Here is a 14,749-nt window from a genome sequence, read left to right as displayed (position 1 = left end):
CAATGATCAAATTAAAATTTCTGAGGAAACTGTTTGGTTGTTTTTCAGAAAGAAATACACCACACTTTACTTGTTTTATTGTAATGTTTTCCCTTTTTAAGATGTTTATTTTCATTTTAATCATATTTAATATAGCATGCAAATGTGTCTCTGCTTCTCACATGACAAAACAAACTAACATTTTATTTGCTCTCCTGAGCTTGTTGAGTAGGCTCTAGCATAGAGGACCTTAGTGGGGCCACCTTCATTACAGAGCCAGGACAATGGCCCCCAACAATGGCTGCGCTGCTACTTAAGCAGATGCTTCAAGGATTCACAGATGTTTTCTATGCTATAGTACTTCCAAACTAATTGGAGTTTGAAATAAAACAGGAGATGTTATCTGGAGTTTGACCGAACCTTTTCCTGCTGTTGAGATAATACATTTGCAAACTCTTAACAGTGTTGTGGTCATCTTTACTATGCAAACACAAACCGTGTCGGGGTGTGTGGACATTGTTGACACAAACACAAAGAATGGACGGAACAGCTTTATCAACGGAGGATAAAGAAACAAGACTTATCAGTCATTCCATGTATCTAACAATGTCTTTCAAGCATTTAGAATGGGTAGTTTATGCATAATGTTTACATAATAACAATGTGTGTGTGTGTGTGTGTGTGACCCTGGACCACAAAACCAATCATAAGTAGCAAAGGTATATTTGTAGCAGTAGCCAACAAAATTAGTCAGTTAGTCAAGTCAAAATTATAGATTTTTCTTTTATGCCGAAGATATTTTGTAAATGGCCTACCGTAAATATATTAAACCTTTTATTTGCGATTAGTAATATGCATTGCTAAGGACCTAATTTGGACATCTTTAAAGATGGATTTCTCAGTGTTTTGATTTTTTTTTTTTTTTGCACCCTCAGATTCCAGATTTTCAAATAATATAATATAATATAATATAATATATAGGATTATAGGATTTTTTAAAGGATTTTTAAGAGGGGTTTGGCGTGATAGAAACTACAATCCCAGGATGCACTGGGAGAGCTGTTTGGTAGTCCTGAGGTGTTCAGTGATGGAGGGGGAGTCAGGTCTTCCATCCGTGAGTGCGGAGTCTCGCTGTATCCTCTGAAGTGCTGGGGCAGGCCGACGACACGGACTATCTTCAAACCAGTTAAAAGATACAAATGTAAACTTGGTTTCCGACGCCTATAACACTCTATACAGAAGACTGAGTGTCGTATTTGAACGTTTTGGTTAGTTTTGACTTTGAGAGGACTGCCGACCGAAGTGGAGATTGCGGTAAAAGTTTTTTCTCCCTCTAACGTACCTTCTTTTCGCACGAGTGCAAACAAACACCGCACGGGTGGGATCTTCAGAAGAAAACAGACGAACTCGGTCGGAAATCGCTTTGTTGGGTCTGTAAGTGAGTGTTCGCTACTTTACGAAATCATCTTGACTCGATCTTGGGGACGAGCACGCGAGAGTATTTCCACTCACTTCAAAGAGAAACCGAGTAACAGCCGCGTGATTTATTGAAAACCCATAAAGCTACGACTCAGAAAGGAATGTGGAGTTGCGTCCAGTGACTATTTGGGAGCCTGTATTTTGTGAACTTCTGAATCTGCTCTGGGATTGACTCTTTTCAGAGTATTTGTTCCCGAAAGGAAAAGGTGAGTGACGCCTGTAAACGGGCTCTAGCACGTTCGTCTGATAGCTAAAAGTGCTTTGCGGTTTTATGGAATTTGAATATAGTAGTGTTTTTATAAAAACGCTTGTAGTAGGCTTCACCTTTTTTTTTTTTTTTTTTTTTTTTGGTGGAAGAGTCACTCACATGACAGTTGAATTACGTTTTTCCACAAACGTGTAAAGCCAAGCATACCATTTACAGTTTATTTCATTTTCTTTTCTCTTGTGTGCAGATTAGCTATTATTATTATTTTTTTTTTTTTGCACCGTGCCTTGAATAATTTTGATTTGTTAAATTGGTATCTTAAACTAAAAAAGAGACAATTTGTCTCTGTTAATACATTAATAAATAGCATTCCTTAAAATTAAGTTGAAATGGGGGTCATTTTGACCATGCAATTTGTTTTAAATGTTACAAATGTTTACATTCGTCTCTCACTAAGGCTGACTAGATTTCTCTCTACGTTTTTCGTTTGAGGACCCCGGATCCCATTAGCTTTCATCATCAGATGGCTCCATATCTTATCTGTTATGAGAACAAGTTGATGCGCGTGCCTGTACTGCCATGCTCGCTCTCGAATAACATCTCATATTTGAAGCCCTCCAGCAGGCTACTGTACAACAACAACAATAAAAAAAACAATTTCTCAGCAATTTGAGCAAGAGTAGCGTAAGACATTATATCTCTCCTGTAGATACAGGTAAATAAAACCTTTCATGTTTCACTTAATAGCTTCTGCGGATAACGTGTTTTGGTTTGTTCAGCTACAGTTTGGAGCTATTGATTTTTTTTAATAGTAAGACATGGAACCGGATTTTGAGTAGAAATTGCCCCTGCACTTTTGTGTGTGTGTGTGTGTGTATTGTTATTTAGTTTATTTGTAATTATTGTTATTGTGTACATTCAATATTGGCCCTCCGTCTTGAGGTTTTGCAGATTCCCTTTGCCAAAATAAATGCCTGAAGTTATCTTGATGTGAAAGGCAGGTTTGTTCTTGCAGTTGTTTATCTTCCCACAGTAAAGGACAAACAACACAACTATACTAAAGCATGAGTCTGGATGGCACTGTGGCAGAAGGGTTATTCATAAAAATCGTAAAAAAGACGTGAGACGCATTAAATCCTGGAAGCGTTTCAAAATTTTCAATGACAGGAATAGACTGTTCAGCTGAAAGACACATTTATGTCCTTATTTGGGCAGCTAAAGAAATGTACCTTTTACAGAAATCAATATATTGTATTGTGTATATGTGTGTGCGTGTATATATATATATATATGTATGTATGTATGTATTAGGGCTGTCAGTCGATTAAAATGTTTAATCTAATTAATTACAGGGTGCTGCGATTAATTAATCTTATTTATCACAAACTAAATATAATTGTGAAAATACACCCAAAAGATCATTTAAAGCTATTATTGTTTTAAATGTTTAGACTACAATGGCCTAACATAAAGTATTGACACGCTCACGGTGTTTTCCTAATCTTATCACAGATAAAGTGAATTAAATGCAATATTTGTAAAATATACAGAAACATTTTTATGAGCTACAGAATTTTTTTTTATATACTGCTTAATACAGCATCTTCTGTTTAAGAAAAATGTTCGGCATATAAACATATACACTACTAAAAACCAATAAAGTGGTGCTATATATCATTTTATCATTGTTTTTTATAAAAATGACTGTGACTACACTAAACAAGCTTTTACTGTTATAAAATCGCAGATATGTGAGCATTATTGGAATTGAATTGTTAGAATAAACACGCAGAACACTTCGTGCTTGTCATCACAAAATCTAACCAATGAGAATAAAGTGTGTCGTAATGACCTAGATGGCTGGACTTGCTTTGATCTCGCGGTACTTTGATGGCACGTGTGATTGTAAGACGGCTGCTCTGATCAAAATCGGACAAATGTTGTAACCAGAATGCATTGTTTTGTGGTCAGGTGACAGCCGATCTTTGCGGCGCTGCATGAAGTCGATATTTGTTCACACGGTTCATTCAAAACACAGATTCATTCAAAAACTAAACACCGCTGTGTTGCTCGGAGATGCACAACAGTTCTGCTGTAGCTTTATAGGTCTTTTTTTTTTTGGCAAAATTGAACAAAACGCACAACATTGTGTTTTGCACAATATTAATTATTACTCACTTATTTACTGAACTGTTGTATGAAATCACATGATGTTCTGATGTTCTTCGTGACAAAAACAGCACTCCTGTGATATTGCTCTCATTGCTGGTGTGATATTGCTTATCATATGATATAAATTAGAAACAAAAACTCATACAGGGATGTTTTTTGCACCAATATTTAGATATTTAGCCAGGGCATGATTGTATTTACAGAGTTGTTGTCCTGCATCATATCTGTAAACAGTCAACTATATTAAATTTCTGTTGGTGCACAGGTCTGGGACGGGGCTAGTGTGTTAACTTCATTCAAATATTTGAATCACATTATTTTTCATAATTAACGCGTTAAACTGACAGCCCTAATATATATCTGTGCAAGCACAACAATATTCATATTTATCATTTAACATTCTTGAATGTTGTTGTGCTTCAGATCGTACGTTCTGTCAATAGGTACATGGCAGAATAAAGCCTCTGTTATACTTTCTGAGTCCGCTATGGACCGCTAAGGTAGGCGTGACATAAAAATCGTCATTGGAGCGTGTGCGCAGAGGCTCCGAGCGGATGGCCGTGTGCCTCCCATTTTTTGTGCCCGCGCGGAGTAGGCTTCAAAAGCACCATTGCATTTGCGCAGGCTTTCTGAAGAAGCCCGTTGCTACCCGAACCTGTACAATCCGTCAATAAAGCAATATAAATAATAAATAATTCTGGGCAATTGTTTGTTTAAATGTCTGTTTCGGAGCAGACAATCAGCGTACGCTTTCAGTAGTATAAATACAAGTTGTCCGGATTGCTCATGCGGAAAGTATAACAGGCTTAATTCTGTACCTACCTCACAGTGTCACCCTGTCTTCATTCTCGGACCGTGTAATAAAGTCTAGAACTTTCTGATCATTGCAATACTCTTTATATATACTACAGTTACAGACTTTTCTTTCAGTTCAGTTTTAGTTCTGCTCTTAAGTAACCATTGTCATTTCAAAGAACATGCACAGATAGTCTCCAACTCATCACCAGTGTGAAGAACGTGATGGAGGGCAGAGCGGTTTGTGAATGGCGACATGCTGGCTGGCAACTGCATGCGCAGACTTGACCAATACTTGTTGCAAGACAGTGCAGAAATGTGAGCAAGTCAATTAGATATGAACATCTATCAAGAACGTTTGCTGAAAATGTTTCCTAATGAAGACCCATATTGTAGCTTGTATTTCTGTGATTTCAATCGAATCTTAAAAGTAATTTTCACAGAACATAAAGCTCATGGTAGATGATGTTTCTGAATCATAGCTGGTTCCTTTATTCATGAAGCTGTTTTAGTGCTTACCTTTGAAAGTTTTTTGCTAGTTCTAGTCAGCCACTGAAATACTAAAGTACTGTAACTGACCTTGTGAAAACGTAGTTGTTTAAGTCCATAATTACATCAATTACTTAAATTAGAGGGGAAATCATTATGGCTGCTCGTCCCTTAGGATCTGACCAGTGATTTTACTGTTAGCCGCTCCAGACAGGTCATCAGTTCGTCTGGTTTGCAGTCAAGTTAGAGTATATTGATTTAAGATTCGAGATTTTATTTGTCACATACAACAAGCAGTGAAATGTAGGTAAAAGAATTTAATAAAAACAGCGTCTAAGTGGAGCGACCAGGATGGCGTCTGAACGTGGTGGCACCATCTTAGTATTATTGCAAAGCATCAGTGGTATTTCCATAGAGGGATATGGCATTGAGAGTTTGAGTTGCATTGATCAAAGTCAGCAAGCTTGTTTCTGTGTGTTTGAGTCACAGCACAGTGATTTGTGTCAGAGTTTGTGTGTTGCATACGGTCCCAAACACCCATTTTGGTTTGTTGTGGTGATCTTGTAGTTGCCACTTTATAATGAAATGCTCTTTTGTTTGAAAATGAAAGGAAGCCAATGGATGAAGGAGAAAAGACGTGCTTGTGTTGTGGGTGTTCTTCCGGTGGAAGTTTGTGTTGAGGGTTTGGAGAGAAGAGGAATTCTCTGCCCTCTAATTTACTGGGCTGGCAGGGCTGGGCTGGCACAGTAAACTATCGCCCAGGACTTTTAAAAAGAAAGTTGCTATTACACAACTTTCTGAGACCTTAATCATGAAACTTTAGGTGGAGTCTCTCACAATGGAGAAATTCTGTTTACACCAAAACATCTGCAACAAAACTAAATGTCCTCAGCTGTCTGAAATCAGATATTTGGGGTATGAAAGGTTAGGGTACAAGATGACACTAGATAAGGGCTGCCCTCGACTAAGGATTTTTCTTGTTGACTAGTATTCATTAATTTTTAGCATTAGTCGACTAATCGCATGCTTATTAATAAACCATTTAAATCATAATAATGAACTTTTAATAGCCTAATAAGCACTCAAGCACATGCATAAAACTTGCCACAGCACAGTGCAGAATTAGCCTGATGATTATGAAAGTGTCAGGGAAAAACCGTAAGGAGACTGCAATAACATTTTAATAATTTTGATAAGCCTATTTTGTTTTCGGTTTAACAAATGAAGTCGGTGACGCTGACTCGTCTTCTCCACAGTAGTGTATGCATCTGCATGCATGTTTTATATGGATTACATAATCTGGGAATATTTGTCTTCCATTTAAAATTGTTTATTTGAAATTAGGGCTATGCAAAAAAAAAATATTTTCACTAGAAAGGTGCTCCTGTGATTATTAGTACATTTCCAGCACGTGCTTTCAGACAGAGTGGCATTTACTAAGCAGGGCTGTAGTTCCGACAAACTACACAAAATCACGTTCAAAATCGCGGGCAGTTCATTGCCGGTTATGAACCCGATTTTGTGTAGCTTGTAGATGAACAGAGACAGAGACAGCGGAAAGCGCATCCTGTTTGCTTTCATTATTTTACAAAAGTGCCATGTTTGTTTGTTAGCATGAGTGCGCACAAATAAACTAATAATCTTTACAGATTTGAAAGATATATTACTCTTATCTGTATGACCAAAAATGTGTATTATAGGCGCAAATGAGCACTCTTGTGTCTCCATCTGTCCTGCAGTGAGCACTAATGTTCAGCTTCCATATCCACACTGACACTTGAACAGTGCACATTTCTCTAGTTTATCATCATTAGATTGAGCAGCCATGAAAAGTTGCTAATACTTAGATATTCCAGATGATAAACCATAGTTGTGGTGGATGAATGATATGCGAGTGTTTGGATGCCCTCCTCCTCTGGTCAACTAACGATTATATAATCTGAAATAACATCACATTTCTGAAGCATTAAACATAAACCACACAAGTCAACTTGTGATTGAAAAATATACTGACACGCGATTAGTGTTGTCAATGTACCAAAATTTCAGTATTCGGTAACAATACCAGTGAAAATCCATGGTTCTCTGTACCAGTTTCGGTACCAAAGCAAAACACAAAAGCACACTTATTAAAAAATGCTTTGCACTCTATTTGTGTCTTCATATATGCAAATGTATTCTCTGCCAGCAGGAGGCGCTTGTAGAGCAGGTGAGAGAGGTTTCTCCGGTAACGGCTGTAATCAAATACGCGCTGAGCCTGCGTTCACAAGCACTTCTCAGGCATTACTAGCTAGAAGAAATGAAAATGACACCCATAATTTTCTGAAGATGGCCGGTCTCCTTCAGAAATCCAGTGATATAAAAACAGCCGCACCAGGTTTCAACTTTGACACGCAGTGCTCAGGTCTATTCAGTGAAGTCAAAGCATTTTAGAAACCTATTTGTGGCACCCTGTGAGTTTAGAGTAGAATTAGAGATTTGGCAGAAAACTGATAAAGAAGCAGGAAAGAGCTATCAGCCTGGCCCTAATAGCCTCCCCATGGAGTAGCAGTCTCCTGGTTTAGTGGGCCGTTTTTTGCTCTGGCTCCCACCGTCGCTGGAATGAGTGAGGTCAGGCGTCCCGTCTCCGACACAAACCAATGCTGTTCTCTGGAATGTTCCGCTCCAGTAGTAGGCAGCGGTAATGAGCTGGGCCTGCTGTACGCTCTCCCCATGTTCCCCTCCAATGATCAGAGAGAGAGAAAAACACTCTGGGGTTCATTAATTAGGGTACTAACTTCTCTTTCCACTTGACTTGGTCTATTTCTTTTTATACCGTGCACACTCTCTGTCGTTTGTCTGCGCCTCCTTTCCTTTTTCCCTCTCAAAGGGAACACTGTGGAAAGAATTTAAATATAATCAGCTGAATGTTCTGCTGTTTGTTTTACTTAGAAATTGTTTTTTTCCTTTTAAAAAATGTTTAAACATTTGCATCAGCATAACCGTAGCCAAGTAATTTGATCATAAACTAATCCTTCTCCCTTGTGTTTTTTCTCTTTCCAGATGAAGGAAATGGGTTATAAGCTAAAACTAGTTTATGGTACATTAGTCTTTCAAGCCAAGTTACGGTAATTTGACCTGTTGAATCATTATAAGGCTAGATTAAAAGAAAGCAAGATGTTAAAGAGATTAAATGAGCACAGATTTTCCAAAATGTACACTTTTTATATCAAAAAATATTATGTGATGAAGACAAAGAAAGAAATGTCACAGAATCAAATATGTTTCTTGCATGAACAACACAACTTTATATGCTAGAGCCCGTGCATTAGCTGTTCAATAGCTCCAAAAAAGAATTACCATGCTTTTTTCCTTTTTTATTTATCTTTTTTTTTGGGGGGAATCGGCAAACTGAGATTTTGTTAACATGTTTGTATGTAATGTATTTGTTCTGATTTTGTCATATTTAGTTATTGTTATACTTCATTACATTACTGGCACACAAAGCAGATTCATATTTAGGGCTGGGTAACATTTGTTTTTTTTGATAAATTCCTAGTCCAATTCTGCTTTTCGATTCCCAGTTACAATTCCAGTGTGATTTAAAAAAAATAAAGTCAAACATTAAGATATCAAACATATCTATTCTGTGTCTCTTTTTGCTAAACATTTAGTTGAATTTATTTGTTTAGCTGAATACCTTGAACAAACTGGACTTGTTTGAGAGCTGCTTTTGTGCAAAATATATATTTTTAAATGAAGATTGTGGTTTTCTCATGATTCTGAAGGAAAAAAAACCACATAGACTACTAAACAAAATCACATGTAATTTATGAATGAATGATTCAATGACTCAATCACTCAAGATTTACTTGTTTCATAACTAGATGAATCAGCGTTTTTGTAGTTACTAATCTCTTGAATGAAACAAAGGCAGATACATTTTAACAGCCTTTTTGCCACCTACTGCCATAACAATGAAATCGATAAATCCTTTTGAAGTCTCAAAAGGTGATTTACTCTATTTTAATCGCTGCCGTACACATTTAGTTCATATCCGAAATATAATCTATTATCCAGTTACTTCTGTCATAATTTAAATGTTTTTAACAAATAATAAGAAATAATGATAAATAGTGTTTCATTCATATACATGAAGTCAGTGTCAGCACAAACGCAGATTTGAATGATCCTCATGAACTAATAGTGATCACAGTGTTGTGTCAAAGGTTGAGGAATGTTCGATCACAATATTATGATCACTCTTGGTTCGTCCCAGCAGTGTACAATCATTTTGAAACCTTTGAAACATGTTTAGCTTATCACAAATATGAGCTTTTTTCGGCTTCTGATCACAGGTGTGACAAAACTTTGGAGTGCTTAGATTAGCGAGCAAGGTTTTTTTTGGTGTATATTTCTGGCTTGGGGATGATCATTGGCATGTCGTAGGTGTCTCTTGCAGTATTTGGCAGGGGATTGGAGTTGGCACAAGCTTCGAGTCCGTCTCCCCTGTCTGACCATTCGCTCGTCTCTCTATTATTCTGGTTTGTACCAGCTGCAGACATTGCTTGGAAAATGAAACCAACACGAACTCTATGGGAACAATTTTATGTGTATCAAGTCTCAATTCTTGGTGTTTGTCCAGATTTCTCGTTCTTATTAGAACAGCTGTGAATGCGATAGACATCTCATTGCATTGTTCTGTAAAATATTCATCTCAAGGGCATTATGCACCATTGTTTTTACAGGGGCAGTAGAACTAGAAATGATTGCCTAATACTGTGTAGGTTTGATTTGGAGTCTGTACGTTTCTTTAAAAAAATTAATACTTTCAGTAAGAATAGATGCATTAAATTAACTAAAAGGGCTTTACATTGTTACAACAATTATATTTAAAATAAATTCACTTTTTTTAGACTTACTCTGTTTATCAATGAATCTTGGAAAAATGTATCAAGATTTGCACCAAAATATGAAGCAGCACAACTGTTTGCATCATTGTTAATAATCAGAAATGTTTATTAAGCAGCAAATCAGTATATTAGAATGATTTCTGAATGATCATGTGACACTGAAGACTGGAGTAATGAATAACTGTTTAAAAACAGTTCTTTGTGGATTAAATAAATACAAATGTATATGAAACCCTAAAATCAAAAGGACAAAATCGGAATTACAAGCAAAGATGCTCTAATTACTACAGCTGAACATTCTGAAAGAAAAGCATCTGGCGAATTGTGAAGCGCTGCTCTTTTCTGACCGATCGGCTCGTAATGGAGTATGTGATGAAATGTGTAAATGATGAGTTCCGATAGCTAGTCAGACAAATGGCGTGTCGGGGTCATGCTGGGGTCTAAACAGGCACAGGGTTGACAGATATCTGTGAAGAGTTGGAGGAGTGTGGTTGTGTTTCTGTGTATTTTACTGCGTGTGTTAGTAAGAGCCAACAGATGGAGCGACCCTGGCACAGAACAGCACTATGGAAAACTTTCTACTATAGAAGTATGTACGTCAAGCTTTATGTAATCTGCAGTCTTTGTTAGCTTTGCCTTACTACATTGATATACTAATTATGAAAAAAGTGCCATGTTAACTTGTTGTTCAAAGACTCCGAATGTTCTATTCTGTAGTAGTGGAAAAACCGGATGTGAAAATCCTTGAGTTCTTAAAGAACGTGCTGTTTCACTAATGACCTTACACAGCAAAAAGTTATGTTTTCGTCGGCCTCATGGCTACATCGTAAATGGATGGATAGTTTTATCAGGCTGTTTATATATATATCATTGATCTTTGCAACGTATGCATCATATTAGCTTTAAACTGAATTTTTCTGTCTGTGATGCTTTTCTATTCTCAACTTTACAATGAAAACTGTAAGATTTATATTGTTAGTAAATGTCCTTCGTGTGAATTTGTACAATTCCTCAGTGCAGATAATTAGCAAATTTGTTAGTATGATTTATTATTCTGAGCAGAATGCTTGCTTAGTAATGGTCGTGTGAGTGTAGGAAAATTTGAACCAATAACATCACTGCCTTTGTTTAACAATCCAGTCAAATCCAGATGGTGTCATTCAAGTCCCGTCCAATGTTATTTCCAACTGAACAAACTGTTTCGCTGAAGTGTCACATTATGAAAGATTCATGTTGTTTTTAATCATTAGTTGTAAATATTGTTTTGCTTTCTGCTTTCCCAGTTCTGATGTCCTAGCTGTTTTTATGGAGAGCTGGGCTGGATGCAGAGTTCAGATGTAGATAATCCTTGTTGATGACGACGATGATGATGATGATGAAGAAGACGACCATGTTGCTGGTGATCGCAGTACTTCTAACTCAGGCTCTTCAGTCCCAGGGCAGACCGGCCACCCAAGATGAGAGTAAGTCTTGTTTGTAGAACTCTTGTTGTATCTCAGTTGAAGTTGAGTTATTAATAAGGCATTTCTCAGACACTTTGCAGCAACCTGAAATAGTTTTTAAATTGGTCATATTCTACACGTTTATGGCAATTGTTTTCTATTTTTCCCACTTTAATCCAATTGATGTTGCTTAAGGTTTCTCTCACCAAAAACAAGTGCGATTGTTTTCCACCCTCTGTCTGTGCCTAAATGAATCAGACTGTATACTGCAACATGATCATTAGGATTTATTCATATAAATGTAAACCAGTAAGGTTTCACAGTGACCTAATGTTAGGCTTATATGCAGGTATCTGTCTGCATAATACATCAAACACTTTTCTTCTTCTTAATATTCACTATAAAACATGATTTAACCAAATTCAAGTTCATTTTTAAGTTTAAAGAGATTCAACTCAGGTGTTTAAAACAGTTCAAGATGAAGTAATCCGCATGTTTGATTATATTTAAAATAAAATGTTCTTATTCTTAAGAGCAAGTAAAATGCTGTCCCTATGAAAATGAGCTTGTTGAAATTGTACAGTACAATTGTATAGCTAGGGCTATGTTGTATGACTAAATGCACATTCTGAAACCATTTTCATATCTCTAATATGCTGTGCATAAGTGGTGTGCCAAAGGGAAAATACATTCTACACTGAGCTGTGGAAGTTTACACTCGGATACCATTCGTTCTCCATTTCCACCTCATATCCAAAATAGTCATTTAAAACCCTATGGACTTTCATGCATTTAGTCATAGATAGTGAGTGAAAAAGGGAAACGGGTAAAAAAAAAAAAAAACTCCAGCTGAAATAAAACCCTGAAAAATGTGTCCTTTGGCAGCATTCCAGCTGAGCGAGTGCCTGTGGCTCTCACAGGCCCAAACGTGCTTCCGTAGCCTCATCATCTTCTTTTGGATTTCGGAAACACAATGTTCCCAGTAGACTTCTAAATGCCTTACATTACAGTTACCACCATTATAAAGCGAGCGGTCACTTCTGCTCTGGCTGTCTGTGGAGGCTTTAAATAAACACACTAGGTTTGAATTTACCCCAGAGCTGGAGGTGTGAAATAGCTTCCATCTGTACCCTCCGGCTATGCAAAAATACCTCACTTTTCACTTCCCCCACTATCTCTCTCTCTCCCTCCCCATTGTCTCACCATCCTTCTTTTGTAATGAAAAGGTATTTGTTGTCAAGGGTTCACTACCGGAGACGCTATAAATTACTGCTTTTAAAAGAAGACACAGAAAGTACTCCGCCCTGTGGCGCTATTCCACAGTGGAGATCGTGTTTCTGGGAAAACTAAGCATGTTTTCTTGTGGTTGTGAGACCTATGGGTAGAGAGCATAGACCTATGGGTAGTACGCTTCATGAAAACAAGAATTGCATGAGAAATCTGGTAAATATAACCAATAATCCAGATTTATACCTGTAGACTGATTGTGGATTTAACAAAGTGGGGGCTCGTCCGGGATATAAGATTATTTTGTTGATTTCTGACTATTTTATTAATACATTTCAGTTTCTGACTATTTGTTTGAATACTTCCCTAAAATATTTAGTTGTGACTATAATGTAAGGAGGAAAACTCAACCCAACCAAAATTTGATGGATTGATTTTTACCCACTTAATGCTTGACAGCCAAATGGCTAGGCATGCTGATACCCTCTACGCGTTTCCTCTACTCCTCCTCTCCCTTCCTCCTCCTGTCAGGACAGAGAGCATTTTTGCCTCTCTCCCCTCAGGCCTCCTGTGGTGTAAATTATAAGTTTCAGCTGTTGATGGGTGGCTGACACTCCAGCATTTGGTTACATTTTTTTTTTCCCTAGGTGGGAATACAACCTGCACAAACAACACAATTTCCTTAAGTAGTGTTTCAATTTTTCTAATTTGTGGTTTGGGATCAGAAAACTTTCAAAGGCCCAAAATGCATTTAATTCAAAGTTGAAATAAAAATCTAAATCAAATATGAATTTGTACAAATAAACATGTTACACCTTTTCGATATATATAGCAAAACTGTAATAATGTGAGAAATGTTGAAGGTGTCTGAATAAATAGGTTTGATTGTATATTTAATTTTTACATTGAAGACTATCTATTTTACATTTAATTATTTGGTTTCTCTACCTTGACACCTACAAGCTTGAAATAAACTTAAACATTGTGTAAATAGCACAAATAAATAAAAATAAATGAACATACAAATTAAACAATTTCAAACAGGGCCCACTTCTTCAAGCATTTTGTGATACATTTTGGAAACAGGAGATGAGCCCCTTTTCTAATGCACCACCTAGCTTGATAAACCTCTTCTCAAAGACTTACTGTTTGTCAATTTTATTTGGGTAACACACATATTCTGAACGCCTTCGTCAGAATTCGAATGAGCCATTTGAATCTAGAGTAATCTAGATTAATTTCAAGATCACAGTGAGATTAATCTAGATAAAAAAAAAAATAAAAAATCTATGCCCACCACTATATATATATATGTATATATATCTGTATATATATATATATATATGTATATGTATTTATTTTTTTTATTTTTAAGTTATTCACTGGAGCAACGTTTCTAATTAAAACATTTTAAATGTAAGCTTTTTATCTAATATACATATTTTAACTTTTTTTGAATTTCATTCAAAAGTATTTTTAATAGTTTAACAATAGCAACACTATTCTGTTAACTTCCAAAGAGCCATGCGCACACTACAGTACTCAAGCTGATTGTCTTTGTTTTGGTAGGTAAGTAGTCTGTGGCAATATAACATGCTCCAACTAGTCATGGATGCTATGACAGATTTCAAACCAGTTTCGTACTTTAATAAACCTGTTTCAATGAACCAGTAAATCAGTACATTGAAAATCATTCAATTAGTTGTCACTCAATAGTTTCCTCATCATACATAATACATTTCTTCAAGGATACAGAAAAGTATTGTTAATATGTGTGTTTCTATCATTCTGATTCCTGTTGTTCATGGTAAATGTCCACTGATGCCTTTTAATGACTCTTTTCTTATTCTTGCCACATCATTTTTGCTCTCTGTATAACAATTTGACTCTCTAGAAGGAGATGAATAAATACTTTGGGGAAACAATGGGTGTGATTCAGCAGCGTATGCTGATCTCATTCCGCCCCTCCTGCAGACCATGTGCGTGTGTACATGGCCACATTTGTGTGTAGGCAAGCGGTGATTATGTTTGTACAACCATGGCCATTGTGAACAAATGCCATTAGC

At 36.6% G+C, this 14,749-nt stretch overlaps 1 protein-coding gene across 5 annotated transcripts in view; it reads left to right on the top strand.

Moving 5' to 3' along the window:
• The first annotated feature begins 1,054 nt into the window (after nucleotides 1-1,054).
• Nucleotides 1,055-14,749, top strand: part of fgfr1a (fibroblast growth factor receptor 1a) — a 40,529-nt gene continuing 26,834 nt past the window's right edge. For 3 of the 5 annotated variants that reach the window (XM_026269675.1, XM_026269678.1, XM_026269676.1), the window contains exons 1-2: nucleotides 1,056-1,664; nucleotides 11,298-11,477. In XM_026269675.1, coding sequence (XP_026125460.1) covers nucleotides 11,369-11,477 — 109 coding nt within the window. In that variant the 5' untranslated portion in view covers nucleotides 1,056-1,664; nucleotides 11,298-11,368. Of the gene's footprint in view, nucleotides 1,665-10,584; nucleotides 10,604-11,297; nucleotides 11,478-14,749 lie in introns of those variants that run through there. The other 2 variants (XM_026269677.1, XM_026269674.1) reach the window with 2 other exon arrangements.

This window comes from Carassius auratus, chromosome 8 (genome assembly GCF_003368295.1).
Source record: "Carassius auratus strain Wakin chromosome 8, ASM336829v1, whole genome shotgun sequence".
NCBI classification, from domain to species: Eukaryota; Metazoa; Chordata; class Actinopteri; order Cypriniformes; family Cyprinidae; genus Carassius; species Carassius auratus.
The sequence above is the reverse complement of the archived record's forward strand: the minus strand, read 5'-3'. Positions and strand labels throughout refer to the sequence as shown.